The sequence below is a fragment of the Dendropsophus ebraccatus genome, chromosome 10 (genome assembly GCF_027789765.1).
Source record: "Dendropsophus ebraccatus isolate aDenEbr1 chromosome 10, aDenEbr1.pat, whole genome shotgun sequence".
In the NCBI taxonomy this organism is placed as follows: Eukaryota; Metazoa; Chordata; class Amphibia; order Anura; family Hylidae; genus Dendropsophus; species Dendropsophus ebraccatus.
In genome coordinates this window covers 97,895,101-97,916,075 of record NC_091463.1, presented here as the reverse complement: position 1 = coordinate 97,916,075, position 20,975 = coordinate 97,895,101, and the positions used below count along the sequence as shown (strand labels likewise).

The 20,975-nt window shown below is 46.6% G+C and overlaps 2 protein-coding genes across 3 annotated transcripts in view; one reads left to right on the top strand and one right to left on the bottom strand.

Annotated features, from left to right (window-relative positions):
- POF1B (POF1B actin binding protein) overlaps positions 1-20,975 on the top strand; it is a 482,431-nt gene that overhangs the window by 201,375 nt on the left and 260,081 nt on the right. The window contains exon 22 of one of the 2 annotated variants that reach the window (XR_011364759.1): positions 2,740-2,932. The exons of the other annotated variant lie outside the window; for it this stretch is intronic. The gene's annotated coding sequence lies outside the window, so the exon portion shown is untranslated. Of the gene's footprint in view, positions 1-2,739; positions 2,933-20,975 lie in introns of those variants that run through there. 2 annotated transcript variants of the gene reach the window in all.
- Positions 1-20,975, bottom strand: part of LOC138802406 (connector enhancer of kinase suppressor of ras 2-like) — a 185,363-nt gene that overhangs the window by 70,037 nt on the left and 94,351 nt on the right. The window contains exons 5-6 of the mRNA XM_069985668.1: positions 17,868-17,909; positions 9,989-10,108 (exon numbers count right to left, since the gene is read on the bottom strand). Of these exons, the coding sequence (XP_069841769.1) occupies positions 9,989-10,108; positions 17,868-17,909 (162 nt within the window). The remainder of the gene's footprint in view (positions 1-9,988; positions 10,109-17,867; positions 17,910-20,975) is intronic.

Below are 20,975 nucleotides of genomic sequence, written 5' to 3'. Positions count from 1 at the left end.
AGGGATAGAGGGCTCCTATGCTTCAGAAGTGATAATACAAGCAAGAGACATAGAGACTGGGTCGCCTGGTGGAGATCTGCACAGCAAGTCATAGAATGTGGATATACAGTCAGTGCAGCTCTGGAGTATAATACAGGATGTCACTCAGGATCAGTAATGTAATGTATGTACACAGTAACCCCACCAGCAGAGTAGTGAGTGCAGCTCTGGAGTATAATACAGGATGTCACTCAGGATCAGTACAGGATCAGTAATGTAATGTATGTACATAGTGACCTCACCAGCAGAATAGTGAGTGCAGCTCTGGAGTACTGGCCACTAGAGGGAGCTTCTTTCTGTTTCCTGTTTGTTGCTGTGAGGATCGTTTGGTGTGCTCTGTGCATTTGGAGGGAAGCCTGGACTTCGTTTTCTTTGGGGTGCATCCCCTTCTCCCCAGGAGGGGGGTGCAGGCCCAGGTATGAGTGAGGCAAGGAGAGCCCCAACTCCTGCCCCCGAACCAGGTCCGTGGGGAGCAGAGGAATTCAGCGACCAACAGCAGAGGGAATACCATCAGGAGGTACAAGGGCTGAGGCGGTCTGCTAGGAGGTGCAGCGATGCTTCTCCAGCCGCCCCTGAACCAGAGGTGACAAAGGGTAGCCGCAAGGCTACAACCAGCTGTGGAACTACAAGTGCCAGCAGTTCTACAGCAGCTGTGGAACCAAGCCATGACAATGTGAGCAGTGACACTCCTGGAGCAAGGCAGTCTGCCCATGGAGGTGTGGAGGAAGATTGGGGGGCAGATCTATGGCTTAACATCTGAGTTCTATAAGACCTTTAAGGACACTTTGGTTCCCCTCTTGACTGAGGTATTTAATGAGTGTCTCTCCTCGGGCACTCTGCCGAGGTCAATAAGGAGGTCAGCCTTGATCATCTTGTCAAAGGGTAAAGACCCGTCCTGAGAATTGGCGTCCCATAGCGCTCCTCAATGTGGACAGAAAGATTCTGGCAAAAGTGCTGTTTAATCGGCTGGTGAAGTTTGCACCCCAGCTCCTTTCGGGGGCCCAGCATTGCTCTGTTCCAGGCCGCAGTACCTTTAGTGCTGTGCTCGGTGTCCGGGAGGCTGTGGAGCAGGGTAGGGCGGGTCACTGGAAGGGGTACTTGCTGTCCTTGGATCAGGCAAAAGCGTTTGATCGGGTTAACCACGAGTACCTCAGGTCTGTCCTTCGGAGATATGGCCTGCCGGGGGGGGGTTGTTGATTGGCTTAAGACCTTGTATGCAGGGGCAGAGAGTTTCCCGCTTGTGAATGGTTGGATTGGCCGCTCTTTTGAGGTTGGGTCTGGTGTCCGTCTGGAAGGCACCTGACTGGATATGGAGGGTGCATACTGACTGCACATGCACTCTCCTCTATTTCCTCCTATAACCTGATCATTAGCAGCTGCCAGGAAAGGGTTAACAGTTCCTGTGAGGCTGTAACTCCTCCCCACACCCCTCTCAGACACAGCTCCTGGGTGTTTCCTATGAGCTCTGTGGCCAATAGGCCGGATTCCCTCCTTGCTCTAACCCCTCCCTCTGCCTTTAGGAACCTGAACTTCCTCTTCCTGCCCTCAGTCTCCACAGGACGGACCTGCAGCCGGTTTGTGTGGAGAATCCATGGCCGCTTGTGCTGATGTGAAGCTGCTGGTAACACTATAGGTGTGACCAGGCAGAGGGTGAGGGCTGGTGAGGACACTTGCTGTCTGAGCTCCGCCCCCCTCTGGTGAGGACACTTGCTGTCTGAGCTCCGCCCCCTCTGGTAATCCCTCAGTAGTTCTCTGGTTGGAGTTTGGGTGTCTGCTCTGTGTATCTGCCCCTCAGAGCAGCTGGGCCCCATGCTGGCACTTAGTTTCCAGTGCACCTCATAGTAAGTAATTCCATGTTGCCCAGAGATGCACAGTGCCTGCTATTCTCTCCCTGTCCCATGTGCCCTCCTCCCCATCCCCCTCCCTCTTATTTGCCTCAGAGACATTTTATGCCCACTTACAGCTGCTGCTCATGAGGCTGCACCTCACTTATTAGCTGTTCTAACCCCCCCATCACCATACAGCCTCCCCCCATCACCATACAGCTCCCCCCTAATCACCATACAGCCCCCCCTCATCACCATACAGCCCCCCCTCATCACCATACAGCCCCCCCTCATCACCATACAGCCTCCCCTCATCACCATAAAGCCCCCCCCCATTACCATACAGCCTCCCCCCATCACCATACAGCCCCCCCCCATCACCATACAGCCCACTGGTGAGGTGGTAGTGCTCTCTAATGAGGGCTCATCCTCTATAGACTATACTGGTCCCCCTCAGTATCCTGAGGTGAATGGACCATATTGTGATGCTGTTACTGTCCCATATTTGCAGGCACAGGTCCAACTTTTTATGTACCTCCCAGGGTTCGTGGCACTGTTGTTGCCGCGTTTCAGCCTGGTATCATTCTACGCTACTCCTGACTCCATTCTAGGGATTCCAGGATTGCTTGAGCGTTCCAGATCCGAGGAGTCTGGTCACATAGTGCGCACTGACTTGAGGGGGCAGGGCCCCTCTTCTCCAGGGTGGCGGCCTGGTCCAGAAAAGCACGCCAAGCCCTCATCCTGTGGCTCCAGCGGTGAATTCGCTTTCCCAGGGTGGCGGCCTGGTCCAGACAAACACGCCAAGCCCTGATCCTGTGGCTCCAGCAGTGAATTTGCTTTTCCAGGGCGGCCTGGTCCAGACAAGCACACTAAGGGCCCTATTCCACCGGACGATTATCGTTCAGATTATCGTAAAATCGTTCGAATCTAAACGATAATCGTTCGGTTGAAATGCAGTAACGATTAACGACCGAACGAGAAATCGTTGATCGCTTTATAAGACCTGGACCTATTTTTATCGTTGCTCGTTCGCAAAACGTTCGCAAATCGTTCGCATTGAATAAGACATCGTTCGGTCGTTCGCAATAGATACGAACGCAATAGCGAATAAATACGGAAGAGGAAACGATCGCAATTACGATCATAAGTAACGATTATCGTTCCATGGAAATGAGTGAACGTTTTCAGGTCTTTCGCAATAGCGGTCGTTTGAGATCGTTAATCGTTAACGATTATGCTAACGATAATCGTCCGGTGGAATAGGGCCCTAAGACATGATCCAGTTGCTCTAGCAGTGATTTCAGTAATGACGGATCCTCCAGAGCCTTGTCTGACGCTTTCCGCTCCGCCTGTAGTTTGTGAGTAAATGTCGCTCAGTGGGGTAAGGGGGGGGGGGGGGGGAGTTGACTCCAAAGTTTTAGCTGCCCTGAAAATGTTTGTGGGTAAATTGTCCTCCCCATCTGGTGCCATTTACTTTCAGAGCAGCTGTCCTTCTCTAAAAGATGGTGCCCCCCCTCATTAGATGAGGAGGTAAAATAATAATTTTATTCCAGCCAATATATGGACACTTGGTCCTTGGTATCGGTGGATCAACATGTGATTGAAAGGGAATGACCCCCACAGACAGAGTATGCCAAGTCAGCTACCTTGGATTGAGAAGACACCTGGCTCCAGACGTGCTTCACCCGGGTTGGGCTATGGGTCATAGGTCGCTATTCTGAGTCTGAGGACACTTCTATATGTAGGGAAATTAGATGCAGGTACAGTAGGATTTTAATCAGCGAATAGCTAGTTAGATCATGATAATAGATGACAATGATAGATGACAGTCTGCGGGTATCTCAGCTTAGGCCGGTGTATTAGCACAACTACCTGACTGTCACAATATAGCTCAGTAATGTACATGTCAGACTGTTAGGAGACACTTACATCTGCCTATTACAGTGTGAACAGCGCCATCTAGTGGTCATGATTTTAATTACACCTGAGCACATATATACTTTCTGTTTTATACAGACTAATAAGGTTAGTTTTACATGGAATCAAAGTGAGTTGCAATTAAAATAAGATTATTTCATTTAAGTATTTTCACATTTTATCAACAAAAAATGGAAACAAGCTGACATCCAGTGCCATCACTAGCAGCATCGTCCCCATACACTTCACAGAAATCAAAGGCTGGTTGCTGCTTGCCTGTGGCCTGGGTGGTCTCAAATTGTTCTGTATAGTGCATAGGTGTTCTTTATAGATATTCTATATAATGTATAGGTTTTGAGAACTGGTTTTATATATATATATATATATATATATATATATATATATTGGGACAGTATTTATGATGCATATAATCACACAGCATGACAGGACTCCCATAGACACTTTGCTCTGGCTTTGGCTTATGCTTGCACACCAATCATCGCCTCTTTATCGGCCCAACCAGTGGCTCTGGTAACACATCTCTTTGGGTCCCGTAGCGGTGCGTCACCTAGGTCAAGTTTGCAGGTATGTTCAGATAAAAGCACAAGGGCTCCACCTGCAGAGGCCCGTACATCACCATGCGTTCTCCCAGACCTCCTATCCATCTAGATTATAGACCCCAGGTAACGAGCAGTAGGACGCCAGTGAGCGTAACAGCAATGGCTCCTTGATTCTACCAGCACCTCTATAAGTAAGCAGCTGGTATTTTGTGTTTTGGTTTTCAAGTCAGTTTTATATAGAGTCTGCTGTCTGGTTGTTGCCTTGTCTGTACACCTCCTGCTGCACTTAATATTCTATTATATTGAGCCCCACCACAACCACTCATTGCATTGTTCATATTCTTGCACTAGTTTGTATTCCAGCTCCTCCCTGGAGTGGATGGTTTTTATGAAGCCGGCTTTCCTTCTGCAGAATTGCGGAGGTTGCTGGATCTCCTTGATGGTTTGTTGGGTATGAGGAGGGAACCTTAAGCAGCTTTAGCCCCCTTCTGTCGGGTTATGCCTAAGGGATTTTCGCTTGCTACTTCTCTCTTACTACCGAGGATCCAAGTGGCCTGAACACTGTATACATCTCAGTAGGCCATTAAAGGCTGACCATGGGCTTTGAGGAACAGGCTTGAAACTTAACGTGGTAACATCTCTGCCACTATATTAGTAGGATGTTGAGTGTCTCTCCTTCCAAAAAGAGTATAATTATTTGATCATAAAACTAAATAATAATAAAATAAATAAATAAATTCACCCCATAAATATTTGTCATAAAAGGCACCATTACACAGTACACTTGTTCCTGAAATGCAACAATAAATATTGGCACGGTCATTCAGGCCATTTTGGGCTGTCATGAAGGGGTTATTCATAAAACTAAGAATAAATAAACACACATCTTTCCCATCAGCCCAGTTGGTTTGTGGATGGATATTATGAGTGTGGTCTCATGCATTAATAGCTTGGCTTTCCTTCCTGTCTGTAGACATCTATCTTACCAGTCCTTCACTGCTTAGAATATTATATTTATTTCAGGGTTCACCATGTTCCTGGTATTGATGACATTTGTGCAGTGATATGTCTCAGTTTTGTTTGCAGGTTGTTTGTAAGCTTCTCTCTGGGACTAGTATGATGGGCAGGCCATGCCCACCTAGTGGACCTCAATTGATGTCACTTGATTCCTCACCGGTCATCCTGGCCATGTGGCAGCATTACGGTAAGGTGTGGGAAAGTGATTCTCTTTGATGGACTGTTGGGAAATTGCTGCTGATCCTGCCGCACTGCTGAAGTTTACAATTGATCATTCATTGCGCTTAAGGTAGTCTGGTTTCTTGGGATCTTGCTCAGAATTGTATTTATGCTTAATGTTGGATAGAGAAGATGTCACTTAGTCTTCCCTATATGCCAGGCTCTTAAGGGGTGAAGAAGGGAGCACATGCCCATGGAGTGCCATCGCCTTTCAATTATCTTGGCTACTTATTCAGCTTTGCCCTTCGGCTTGCAAGTCCTCATACGAGGCCAAGTTGTTTGAGCGGTTTTAGTAGACTTTGATATTTGTGAGGTCCTTTTCTCTTAAATGGGGATATCATGAGAAAAAACCCGATCTGAGTCTGGGTCCATAAGTTAAGGAGTAATTACGTGATTACAGGGTGTGAGCACCACTGCAGATCGTCTCATGCTCGGCCTGTTCAGAGTGGCTTGTGGTCGACTTTCAGAAATCATGGTTCTAGGTAATAGATTCTTGGTTCACAAGGATTAACCCCCCACTTCTTCACTGTTTTAATCTTGCTCCATTTTTCAGTCTTTTGCAACCCTTGCTCTCTCTCCCAGTGGCTTAGAGACACACTCCCTCACATTAGAGGTGGCTATGGAGCAGCAAGACCTTTCCTAGACTGAGTTCATTTGCAATAGGCGTTACCATTTGCTCTTGCTTTGCACACTACATGGGTTTTGAAGCTGCTGTTTTGGTTGTTTTAAATTTATCTTTTTTCTTCTCTAGGTTCACTCATTGGTTTGGATTGTGGAGAACTCTACACTGGGGGCTGCTCAATCTGCAGAGATCAGGCATTGCGACAATAATCTGCGGTGTGTAACATCAAGGACTCTTGGTATGGTATCCACTACCTCTCACTGAACACTCACGAGTCCTGTTTTGTTCGATGATGCTCTAGGGTGGAGCGTCACCGGTTAAAGGGCGATAACAGAGATTGATGGCGGTTGATGGAGTGCTCTGATATATATTGAGCTGATGTAATTCTCTTGCATCCAAGATGGCATTAAGCAGGCCCTCTTTGTTGGGTGGTGGTCGGAGCCCCGTGTAGGGCTACAGGGTCTCCTCCGTGGCGGAAATTACCTGCTAAGCAGGCGTGTTGGGTTAGTAAGGCAGACTTGCACGGCAGGAGTCTGTCGTCCGGCATACCCCTTTACACCCCTCGGTCTAAGAGTTCGGCACTACGTGCCCGGTTATTGGTTTGGTTTGAGAAATAATTAAAAGCTGTGGCCGATCACCACCCAGCAAAAGTTAAATCGGTGTCTGTGTCTTTATTCCTGGCAGCTATGCTTATTAATTATGGTTTTTGGTTGCTTTGGGTCTATGTGCAGTCAGGGTTGCCCTTTGAGCCCACTGTTGTACGTGTTTGTAGTTGATCCTTTCCTTAGGAGGATTGATTGTGGACCATTGACGGGGGTGAGAATGGACCCTGCGGTGCCGGATTCCACTCTGAGGATGGTAGCGTACGCCGATGATGTCACCATATTCGTCTCCTCGCAAGAGGAGGTGCAGTGTGTGATGTCAGAGGTGGAGCGCTACTCAGAGGCTTCTGGGTCCAAGATCAACCAGGATAAGTGTGAGAGTCTCTGGCTGGGAGGTGGAGATCCTGGATTTGATCTCCCGGACACCCTTCCAGAGCCCCAGGAGTTTGCAAAAGTTCTCGGCATCGAATTCGGCCAAGGGGATTACCCCAAACAAAACTGGGACAGCAGGCTTAAGATCGCCGCTCAGAGGGTGGATCAGTGGAAGGGTTGGTCTTTGACCCTCAGGGAAAGGGTTAACCTGATCAAAACATTCCTGCTCCCTTTGCTGATATATCTGGGCAGTGTTTGCATTTTGCCAGAGCCGCTCTGGACTCGGGTCTACAGTGTGTTCTTCCAGCTGTTATGGGGGAATAGACTGAACCTAGTCAAGAGGGAGGTTACTTACCGTACGAGGAGATAAGGGGGGTTGTGTATGGTCAACCCTGTGGTGTTCCTGGTGAATACCTTTCTTAAGACCAACATTGCAAACCTCTGGAAAGAGAGGGCTCCTCCGTGGGTATTCTCCTGTAGGGGATGGTTTCGGCCTTTCTTCCAGGAATGGGAGACAGGAGGGCAAGTGAAGGATCTCCGCACACCACACGGGCATCTTCCGGCTTATGCTACCCTGGTTCTGAAGGTCATTCGTCGGTGGGGTTTGGGGATGTGGGAGATTAGGACTCTGTCGAGGAAATTCCTTGACAATAGGGTCCTGTCATCCCATTTCCAAAAACCGCTGGCGCTCAAGGATTGCCCAAGTCGGGATCTGGAGGTTGGTTTGGGCCTATTGAATTCCATCAGGATCCCCTTGAAGTTTTGGGACTTGGCTTGGCGCTGCTTCCATGGGAAACTGTATGTGAGGGACAATCTGAAGTGCAGGAGCTCTGAGGATCGGGGATGTCCCCGGGAGGAGTGTGGAGGCATGCTGGAAAGCATGGAGCATTTTCTGCTTCATTGTCCCTTTAATACAGAGGTTGACAACAGGGTGGGCGCTTCCATCGGGTGGCCCAGGTTGGCCCGTCTCTCCTATGCGGAATGGGCCTATGGAGCATTCAGAAACCTTGGTGGCTGGGACCGGAGCACTTTATTCCTAGTCAGCATAGTGGTCAGGTACCACACGTGGAGTGCACGGTGTTTAGTATCGACGCAGCGTAAAATCCTCTCTGTGGATGAGGTGGTTAGGGGCACAGCGCCCCCTGTGGATGAGGTGGTTAGGGGCACAGCGCCCCCTGTGGATGAGGTGGTTAGGGGCACAGCGCCCCCTGTGGATGAGGTGGTTAGGGGCACAGCGCCCCCATGGATGAGGTGGTTAGGGGCACACTCGGTGACCTGGTGAAGGTGCGCTCTCTGGAGTACGAGAGGCTGGGGGCTGGTAGGGCATCTTGTCTTTGGAGGGGCTTTGCCTATAAGGTTCCTTAGCCTGCGTCTCCTCTCCTGGTGGTGGGCTGATGCTGGCACCTTAGTCTTTTGTTTTGTGCTGTAGCGATACTGGAGTATAGGGCTTGCAGGCGCTGAACTTGGGCTTTCGGGCTGTGTGTGGGGCTGAGAAGTCTCATTATTGTTGGGTTTAGTATGTTATATATTTTTGTATTGTGATTATCTTTGTATGTTTGTATAAATTGTATATACTGTATATATTATATATGTTTTGTTTGCACCTGGGGTTCGGGTTTAGTGATAGGTTGGGTGGTGGGTAAAAGGGAGGAGGGGGGCTTCTGTGGGACTTTGTTGGGACTTTTATATATATATATATATATATATATATATATATATATAATCCTGGGCTGGTTCATGGACGATCATGTACTGGGGGCATGGGATGCGGGACCAGCTCAGGGCCAGAAAAAAAAAAAAATTATTAAAAATATTATATGTATTGTTTAGTTGTAGGTTTATTATTTTATATCGTGTCTTGTTTAGTTTTAGTTTATTTGTGTAATGATGTCTTGTTTAGTTGGTGTTGGGTTGAGTAGAATTATGTCTGTGGTATTAGGTTGTGCACAATGCAACTGGGCCACTGGGTTAACATTTAGTTATTTATATAGGTGTATAGTATATAGAAGTGTATTGTATATAGGTGTGTTTATAGGTGTATAGTATATAGTAGTATATATAGGTTTGTATATAGTAGTGTATATAGTTTATTAATATGTTTAGCTAAATAGTTTGTATTGTGTATATATTGTATATAGGTATATGGGTGTATATATTGTATATGGGTGTATATATTGTATATAGGTATATGGGTTGTCTGTGTGGAGGAATGAGTGCGGGGATGGACCGGTGGTTTATGTTATGGTTTCATTTTTCTATTTATTGTTTTTTTTTTCTGGTTAGATATGGTGCGTTATTTCTGTATTTATTTATTGTTATGTTTAAAATTTTAATAAAAGAAATACAGGATGTAACTCCGGATCAGTAATGTATGTACACAGTGACCCCACCAGCAGAATAGTGAGTGCAGCTCTGGGGTATAATTCAGGATCAGTAATGTAATGTACAGTGTGTACACAGTCAGTGTCTCTGTGGTTCATTTACATTAATCGGATATGTATGTATGTATAATATTTCCTATTAATCCCATGTTAGGTCCTATGTGTTATGTGAGTGAATAACACCTCTGGGGTTCCTGTGACCTGTACCACCGCATCATTGATCACAGGATCACATAACATTCATTGCCGGTAATAAACAATTACTAATCAATAAGGAGTAAGAACAAACAGATCAATCGCTCATCATTATATATATTTATATCTATGATTTTTCAACTCTGGTAAATAACGTCCCTGTCCCTTTAATGCTGAGGCAACGTCCAAATGGCAACGTCCGCTCATGGTGAATGGTCTGTATACTCTGGTTACTTACCAGGCCTTCACTTGGCATGATGTTGGTGAGATGAACGACTTCTAGGTGGGCCGACTGCGACACCAATGAGTCCGATGACAGAGAGATGATGTGATCACAGATTCCCGACAATGTTTTACACTAGAAAATATACAGAAAAGGAAGAATGAGCCGATAAGCCTCACAATGTATGTATATATATATATATATATATATATATATATATATATATATTAGAGTGTAACCTCAGCATCTCATCAAAAGTCAACACAAAAAGGATTAGCAGCAGAGGACAGTAGAGGGCAGCATTGAGCAGTGTAACTGTGGATCCAGCACTGGAAGCTGTAGAGCAGTAAGGGTATGTTCACACTACGGAATCCGCTTGAAGTCTCTGTGTGGACTCTGTAGTGTGAACATACCCTAGAAACAGCAGAAGTGTCCTCTCTATACCTACAGCAGCAGCAACCTCCTCTCCCTCTCCCATCTCCATAGACTCCTCCTCACAGCAGCAGTGTCCTCCTCTCTATACCTGCAGGAGCAGCTCCCTCCTCTCCCTCTACCATATCCATAGACTCCTCTTCTCAGCAGCAATATAAGTGGTAGCAGCCATGGCGGCGTAATAGCAGTGGTAGTGGTGGCAGTCATGGTGGCAGTGGTAGTGGTGGCAGTCATGGCGGCAGTGGTAGTGGTGGCAGTCATGGCGGAAGTGGTAGTGGTGGCAGTCATGGCGGCAGTGGTGGTGGCAGTAATGGCGGCAGTGGTGGTGGCAGTCATGGCGGCAGTGGTAGTGGTGGCAGTCATGGTGGAAGTGGTAGTGGTGGCAGTCATGACAGCAGTGGTAGTGGTGGCAGTCATGGCGGCAGTGGTAGTGGTGGCAGTCATGGTGGAAGTGGTAGTGGTGGCAGTCATGACAGCAGTGGTAGTGGTGGCAGTCGTGGTGGCAGTCATGGCGGAAGTGGTAGTGGTGGCAGTCATGACGGCAGTGGTAGTGGTGGCAGTCATGGCGGAAGTGGTAGTGGTGGCAGTCATGACGGCAGTGGTAGTGGTGGCAGTCATGGCGGAAGTGGTAGTGGTGGCAGTCATGGCGGCAGTGGTAGTGGTGGCAGTCATGACGGCAGTGGTAGTGGTGGCAGTAATGACGAGTGGTGGTGGCAGTAATGGCGGCAGTGGTAGTGGTGGTGGCAGTGGCGGTGATAGTGGTGGCGGTGGTATTGTTAGTGTTGTGCTGTTTCCCACGCTCTGTAGATTATTTACACATTATTGCCTCACTCTGTAATAAACCCCACAGGCCGCTGATATCACACCCTTCATGTTTCTGTTGAGGACCATTGAGTGGATTATGGCACTGTAGGCGCCGCTGCCGATCCGCTCCTCTCACAGACGCTCTACTTACTTAGTTTATTTTCCGAACACAACAAAGAATATTTAATGATGCGGAATGAATATTGATGAGATGGCGGTAGAATCAGGAGCCACTTCCAGTGCTGTTAAGTAGCAGACGCTCAGGAGCTGCATTCTGGGAGCTATAAGAGGATGTAATGTGACCCGTGCAGGGTATACCCCCAAATAGCCAGCATGGGGGGGAAAGGGAATTTTCCGCTAGGTGATACAAGGTTGCATTAAAGAGGTACTTCAGTGAAAAATTACTTATTTCAAATCAACTGGTGTCAGAAAATTATACAGATCTGTAATTGACTTCTATTTAAAAATCTCCAGTCTTCCACTACTTATCAGCTGCTGTATGTCCTGCAGGAGGTGGTGCAGGAAAGTCTGACACAATTCTCTCTGCTGCCACCTCTGTCCATGTCAGGAACTGTCCAGAGCAGCAGCGAATCCCCATAGAAAACCTCTCCTGCTCTCTAGACTGGAAAAATACTACTTCCTGCAGGATATACAGCAGCTTATAAGTACTGGAAGACTGGAGATTTTTTAATGGAAGTAAATTACAAATCTCTGGAACTTTCTGGAACCAGTTGATTTGAAAGAATTTTTTTTTTCTGTTGAACAACCCCTTTGATGACAGTTCACTTCAGGTCGATGTTAAGTAAAAGGCTTAAGAGCAGGAGGAGCACGGCCGCCATGTTTGTGCTGGGTATTGGTTGTCCTCCTGACCTCCGTATAAGCAGCCATCTGTAATCACGGCTGCGCTATCCACCGGCGGTGCAGGAAATGACTTTTATTAAGGATATAAATAAGAGGCTGCGGAGTTTTGTGCTGGAGGAGCCGCCGGCCGCCCGCTGCGTCTTGGTTTCAGTCTCTCAGTGGGACAATAATATCTGAAGGGAGACTGTGGTCGTGTGGAAGAAGACGCAGCGGCGGCGGTGGCGGATGTGACTTATTGAGCTCGGCTTTAGTGTAGTTAATGTAGAGACAGAAGAAGATGGAAAAAATGAGATGTGCAACAAAGAGCTCCGCACAGCAGACAATACTCAGAGCTCCGCACAGCAGACAATACTCAGAGCTCCGCACAGCAGACAATACTCTGAGAGCTCCGCACAGCAGACAATACTCAGAGCTCGGCACAGCAGACAATACTCTCAGAGCTCCGCACAGCAGACAATACTCTGAGAGCTCCGCACAGCAGACAATACTCTGAGAGCTCCGCACAGCAGACAATACTCAGAGCTCGGCACAGCAGACAATACTCTGAGAGCTCCGCACAGCAGACATTACTCAGAGCTCCGCACAGCTTACAACAATACTCAGCTCGGCACAGCAGACAATACTCAGAGCTCCGCACAGCAGACAATACTCAGAGCTCGGCACAGCAGACAATACTCTGAGAGCTCCGCACAGCAGACATTACTCAGAGCTCCGCACAGCTTACAACAATACTCAGCTCGGCACAGCAGACAATACTCAGAGCTCCGCACAGCAGACAATACTCAGAGCTCGGCACAGCAGACAATACTCTGAGAGCTCCGCACAGCAGACAATACTCTGAGAGCTCCGCACAGCAGACAATACTCAGAGCTCCGCACAGCAGACAATACTCAGAGCTCCGCACAGCAGACAATATTTAGAGCTCCGCACAGGAGACAATACTCAGAGCTCCGCACAGGAGACAATACTCAGAGCTCCACACAGGAGACAATACTCTGAGAGGTCCGCACAGCAGACAATACTCTGAGAGCTCCTCACAGCAAACAATACTCTGAGAGCTCCGCACAGGAGACAATACTCTGAGAGCTCCGCACAGCAGACAATACTCTGAGAGCTCCGCACAGCAGACATTACTCAGAGCTCCGCACAGCTTACAACAATACTCAGCTCGGCACAGCAGACAATACTCAGAGCTCCGCACAGCAGACAATACTCAGAGCTCGGCACAGCAGACAATACTCTGAGAGCTCCGCACAGCAGACAATACTCTGAGAGCTCCGCACAGCAGACAATACTCAGAGCTCCGCACAGCAGACAATACTCAGAGCTCCGCACAGCAGACAATATTCAGAGCTCCGCACAGCAGACAATATTTAGAGCTCCGCACAGGAGACAATACTCAGAGCTCCGCACAGGAGACAATACTCAGAGCTCCACACAGGAGACAATACTCTGAGAGGTCCGCACAGCAGACAATACTCTGAGAGCTCCTCACAGCAAACAATACTCTGAGAGCTCCGCACAGGAGACAATACTCTGAGAGCTCCGCACAGCAGACAATACTCTGAGAGCTCAGCACAGCAGACAATACTCTGAGAGCTCCGCACAGCAGACAATACTCTGAGAGCTCCGCACAGCAGACAATACTCTGAGAGCTCCGCACAGCAGACAATACTCTGAGCTCCGCACAGGAGACAATACTCTGAGCTCCGCACAGGAGACAATACTCTGAGAGCTCCGCACAGCAGACAATACTCAGAGCTCCTTACAGCAAACAATACTCAGAGCTCCGCACAGCAGACAATACTCTGAGAGCTCCGCACAGCAGACAATACTCAGAGCTCCGCACAGCAGACAATACTCTGAGAGCTCTGCACAGCAGACAATACTCAGAGAGCCACACAGCAGACAATACTCTGAAAGCTCCGCACAGGAAACAATACTCTGAAAGTTCCGCACAGAAGACAATACTCTGAGGGCTCCGTACAGAAGACAATACTCTGAGGGCTCCGTACAGAAGACAATACTCTGAGGGCTCCGTACAGCAGACAATACTCAGAGCTCTGCACAGCAAACAATACTCTGAGGGCTCCGCACAGCAGACAATACTCTGAGGGCTCTGCACAGCAGACAATACTCAGAGAATTCCGCACAGCAGACAATACTCTGAGAACTCAGTGCAGGTAAAAGGGATCAGTCTGGAGTTATGGTAGCATAGCAGAGCTTTATCTAGACTGGATACAATTGTATCACTTAGCCGAGAGCAGAACTATCTATGTACAATGTATCCGTCTGGAGTCCAGGCTGTAGAGCTCACAGAGCATTGTCTACACTGGATACAAACATATGGCCGTTTTTGTCCCCATCCGTCTCCGTTTGGTGCGGTAGCCATTTATCCCATATATTGGAATGTGATGGCTCAGACTATCTGAATCCCGACGCCAGAGATGAAGGGTGGAAGAACGTATCCTCCACCATGAACAGGTTACAAAGTGACCCGGAGTGAAGTCTGCGGCCGGGTTACTTTGGGGGAAACGTCCTTTACGTCAATTGGCAATTCCAAAATGGAGAAGTGTGGATGTTTACCGCCCCTTTAAGAGGCCACACTTGGTATACTGTATATCATCATCATCATCATCGTCGTCTCCGTACAGCTTATAACGCTGATCGCAATGATCTCCCTGCGCAGAGTAATGACGGGAGACATAAAGCATAAACCGCAGCCAGAGATGAGTGTAAAGAGCGGCAGGCGGACCCTGAAGAGCGCTCTCCGGAGAGGTGGAGCGGCGGCGGCGGCTTCATACGGCACCAGAGAAAGACGCAGCTTGAGTGGAGAATTTTCCATTTAAGCGAGAGATGTTTGTTTACATTCACGCTCGGCGCACAATGAGCGAGCGCGACGTGTTTATGAAAATACACCGCCTGACAGGCGACACGGAAAATAACACCGATTTACCAAATCACTGCTCCCGTGAGATGTCATGCAACGGCTTCACCTGGGTGACACTACTGTGAGCGGAGGATGGGGGTTATCAGCCGCTCACACCCCCCGGGCACTGACCCCCCCCCCACCCCCAATGTAACACATAGATTATGTATCCAGTGTGAACGGGACCTGACTCAGGCGGTGCACGGCTGGGAGTTGTAGTTCTTGTGGTCACCAGCTGCGCTGTCCCCTACAAACTCCCCAGGCTTGGGAACAGTAAGGTCCAGTATGGTGGTGCATTAGGGTACCCCTTTATAACAGTAGTGCAGTGGGATGTGTGTGGGGGTCTCACACTTCTAGTCCTCTATGCCCTACAGGAAGTGGTGTATTCTCTCCAGGCTGACACAGTGCTCTCTGCTGCCACCTCTGTCCATGTCAGGAACTGTCCAGAGCAGGAGAGGTTTTCTATGGGTATTTGCTGCTGCTCTGGACAGTTCCTGACATGGACAGAGGTGGCAGCAGAGAGCACTGTGTCAGACTGGAGACAATACACCACTTCCTGCAGGACATACAGCAGCTGATAAGTACAAGAAGACTTGAGATTTTTAATAGAAGTAAATTACAAATCTCTGGCACTTTCTGGCACCAGTTGATTTGGAATTGGTGAAATTATGCCAAAAATGTCAATAAGAAATTAAATTCACGTTCTCCAATCCATCCCCCACTACTCCTGGTTCCTATAACACATCAGATCAGCAGAAACTGCCCGCTCTTAAGAAAAAATTACATTTCTGTAATACCTCTTTAAGACCTCTGCTTGCTGTCAGTGAATGGGAAATTTTCTGTTTTCAGATTGGAAAAGCTCCCTGACCCAATACTCCTCACAGCTCACACTCTCTGGATTCCTTGTCTATACTCTTTAATGATACATAGTAACAAACCCTCAGCTGTGTGATAAAATGTGAAGTGGTGGCGGAGGTAAGAGGTATGACTGCTCCCAGTAACTGACTGGTCATGTATGGCCTTTACACAACATATTGGAAGGGGAGACTAGTGTCACTTTACTGCTGCTGCAAAGTAACCTCATTGTAATGGTGAATGGAGAATTGGATGATATGAGGCTCTACTGTTATCTGGAAAGGTCCAGATGAAGATGAGACACAAGGGCATTAAGAGGTAAACAAAAGAATCACTAGGCTGTAGTCGCACCATACAACTCATCACTGGTCTGAACTGCCCCTTTTCTGCTGCCTGCACACAGGCAGGAAGTGACAGACATGAGACAGGAAGTAACAAACAGACAGGAAGTGACAGACCCAAGACAGGAAGTGAGATACATGAGACAGGAAGTAACATACATTAGAAAGGAAGTGACATACACGACACAGGAAGAAACATATATTAGACAGGAAGTGACATATATGAGATAGGAAGAGACAAACATGAGACAGGAAGTGACAGATCCAAGACAGGAAGGGACATATATGAGACAGGAAGAAACATACATTAGACAGTAAGTGACAGACACAAGACAGTAAGTGACATACATGAGACAGGAAGTGACATACATAAGACAGGAAGTAACATACATTAGGAAGTGACATACATGAGACAGTAAGTGACATACATGAGACAGGAAGTGACATACATTAGACAGTAAGTGACAGACACAAGACAGTAAATGACATACATGAGACAGGAAGTAACATAGATTAGGAAGTGACATACATGAGACAGTAAGTAACATACATGAGACAGGAAGTGACATACATGAGACAGGAAGTGACATACATGAGACAGGAAGTGACATACATGAGACAGGATGAAACATACATTAGACAGGAAGTGACAGACACAAGACAGTAAGTGACATACATGAGACAGGAAGTGTCATACATGAGACAGGAAGTAACATACATTAGACAGTAAGTAACATACATGAGACAGGAAGTGACAGACACAAGACAGTAAGTGATATACATGAGACAGGAAGTGACATACATGAGACAGTAAGTAACATACATGAGACAGGAAGTGACAGACACAAGACAGTAAGTGACATACATGAGACAGGAAGTGACATACATGAGACAGGAGGTAACATACATTAGGAACTGACATACATGAGACAGTAAGTAACGTAACATACATGAGACAGGAAGTGACATACATGAGACAGGAAGTAACATACATGAGACAGGAAGTGACATACATTAGACAGGAAGTGACAGACCCAAGACAGGAAGTGACAGACACAAAACAGGAGGTGACATACATTAGACAGGAAGTGACAGACACAAGACAGGAGGTGACAGACACAAGACAGAAAGTGAACGACATGAGACAGGAAGGGACAGACAGACACAAGACAGAAAGTGGCATACATGGCACAGGAAGTTACAGACAGACACAAGACAGGAAGTGGCATACATGGCACAGGAAGTGGCATAAATGGCACAGGAAGTGAAAGACACAAAACAGGAGGTGATGTACGTTAGACAGGAAGTAACATTCACAAGAAAGGAAGTGACACACATGACACAGGAAGTGACAGACACAAGAAAAGTGATTTGCATGAAAGGACTTAAATCTATATAATAAAAACAAGACGGCCATTATTCCTTTATAGTCACATATTATAGTAGAATGTAGAATAATTTTGTTGTGACTGTCCCTTTAAAGAATCTATAAAAAAACCTCCCTACTTTTCCTTATCTCAGTCTCAGAATGTCCGAGACCTCCATAGGCCCTGACTGGCCCCCTGCAGCGACATCATACATTTCCCAGCATCCCACAGCCCAGATATCTGAGAACATCAGGACACAATGAGTGATGGCGGCGAGTCTCAGCGGGGAGCAGGACATCACTTACCACATGGAGGATTTTATTTTCCGTTTCATAGACGGTGCAATCCTGAGGAAAGAGAAGAGGAGACAGATCAGGAACAGACTGAGACATTCTTCTAGATACATTCAGAGAATATTCAGCGAATGTGAAGTCACAGTAGTGAACTGTGCACATAGATATTATATACCCCCAGTGTTCTGTCTCTTATCAGTTCTCTGTCCTCTATCTATTCCCCCCAAACACTGTCCAGTGACGTCAGCCACTAGAGGGCGCCCTCCAAATACAGCGCACAAACACTTATCAGAATGGGAAGGTTACTGACTACTGAGTACATACAGTGTTTGTACCTTTGACTGCTCCTACAGAGAATGGGGAGGTGTAATATTTATAGGAGATACACCTTACCTGTGAAAGACAGAATCTATAAAAAATATTGTATGATCTATAAATAATTACTTTGTATTATATTGCATAAAAAAAGGATTTGATCACCGATCAACCAGCAAGAATTGTAATGGCTCTCACAGAGCTGTTAGTTTTTCCATAAGAAGCTCCTTCTACTCTGCCCTCATTACTTGGATTACCTGCACCTGTTTCATCTCATTACCTGTATAATAAACACCTGTACACACACTCAGTCACACTCCAACCTCTCCACCATGGCCAAGACCAAAGAGCTGTCTAAGGACACCAATGGTAGACCTGCACAAGGCTGGGAGGGGCTACAGGACAATAGGCAAACAGCTTGGTGAGAATGCAACAACTGTTGAGGCAATTATTAGAAAATGGAAGAAACACAAGATGTCATTGTTGCTCAGTCTGGACTTCCATGCAAGATCTGAAAAGTTCAGAAGTCAACCCAGAACTACATGGGAGGACCTGGTCAATGACCTGAAGAGAGTTGGGACCACAGTCTAATAGATTCCTGTCAGTAACACACTACACTATCATGGATTTTAATCCTGCAGGGCCCACAAGGTCCTCCTGCTCACAGCAGCACATGTCCAGGTCCGTGTGAAGTCACCAATGCCCATCTGGATGATCCACAGGAGACATGAGAGAAGGTTGTGTGGTCTGATGACACAGAGTCAGGAGAGGAGCGCGCTGAGCCTTCCCACGATCAATCAGGGTCTGAATACTGTGACCCGAACTGATCAAAACTTTTGGCATGTCTCTAGAATGAGGCTGGATCAGCCGACATGTTTATGGACTCTCGGATTTGTATACATTGTATAGTTGTATTATTTATATTGTTGTTATGTTATTGTCTATTATTGTTGTTATGTTTTATATTTTTGAACAAAAGATCTACAGGATGTAAGTAACGATCAGTAAAGGATCAGCAATGCTATTTATGTACATAGTGACGCTTGTTCTGGAGAAGCACTTTCTATGTCTTCTGTGATATTGTGTGAAGATCCTGGAAATGTAACTTTACAGATTAGGCTGGGTTCACACACAGTATATTTCAGGCTGTATATTTGAGGCTGTATAGCAACCAAAACCAGGAGTGGATTGAAAACACAGAAAGGCTCTGTTCACACAATGTTGTAATCAAGTGGATGGCCGCCATTTAATGGCAAATATTTTCTGTTATCTTAATACAATGGCTTCTGTATTGAAATAATGGCCGTTATTTACCGTTATATGACGGCCATCCACTCAATTTCACCATTGTGTGGACAGAGCCTTTCTGTGTTTTCAATCCACTCCTGGTTTTGGTTGCTATGAGGACCTGACATGAGGACCAAATACAGCCTGAAATATACTGTGTGTGAACCCAGCCTAAGGCTACGTTCACACTACGTAAGTTTCCGGCCGTAGCGCGTTACGTGAATAAGCGGCCGGAAACTTACGTAGTTTGCGTACAATGGAAAGTATACGATCTACAGGCGCACAGTTCACACTACGTACGAACTTACGCCCGGATCGTATGAGGCGCTGTAAAAAATGAACCAGACCATTGTTTCGGGACGGAAATGCCGTAACTTACGCCCGTAGCGTAACATGCGGTCCCGTACGTAGTGGTGATTTCTTCATTTTGCCAGCTTTTTGTTCCGATCCAAAAGGTTCTGTGGGGTGTCCGGGGCTAGGCGAAGATTTCCAAGTAAAAGACCGCTGTTAGATCGCTACGAAGAGCGCTCGGGAAGCGTAAGTACGCTACGGGCGTAAGTTCGCGGTCTGTACGTATCCGGCCGCAACTTGCGTAAAGTCCCAGCCGGAGTTTCATACGTATATGTCCGGCCGCGAAAAATATGCGGCCGGACATATACGTAATGTGAATCTAACCTAAGGCTGCGTTCACACTACGTATATTTCAGTCAGTATATTTCAGTCAGTATTGCAACCAAAACCAGTAGTGGATTAAAAACATAGAAAAGATCTGTTCACACAATGTTGAAACTGAGTGGATGGCCGCCATATAACAGTAAATAACTTCCATTATTTCAATATAACAGCTGTTGTTCTAAAATAACAGCAAATATTTGCCATTAAATGGCGGCCATCCACTCAATTTCAACATTGTGTGAACAGATCCTTTCTGTGTTTTCAATCCACTCCTGGTTTTGGTTGCAATACTGACTGAAATATACATATACTGACTGAAATATACGTAGTGTGAACGCAGCCATAAAATTACATTGTAAAGTACAAGTACAGTGGTGCCTTGGATTATGATAATTCGTTCTGAGACCGCGCTTGTAATCCAAATCCACTTTTAAACCAAAGCAAATTTTTCCATAAGAAATCATTGAAATGCAGACAATTGGTTCCACACCCCAAAAATAATGATTTATTATTCTGAATAACATGTAGAACAGATGAAACTGACAATGAAACAGCTGGATATGTGATATATAAGTTACTGTACAGTCTAGCAATCAGCATGTGGTGTATAATGTATAGTAACTGTATAACCCTGATAACACAGCAGCTGGATATGTGATATATAAGTTACTGTACAGTATAGCAGCATGTGGTATATAATGTATAGTAACTGTATAACCCTGATAACACAGCAGCTGGATATGTGATATATAAGTTACTGTACAGTATAGCAGCATGTGGAGTATAATGTATAGTAACTGTATAACCCTGATAACACAGCAGCTGGATATGTGATATATAAGT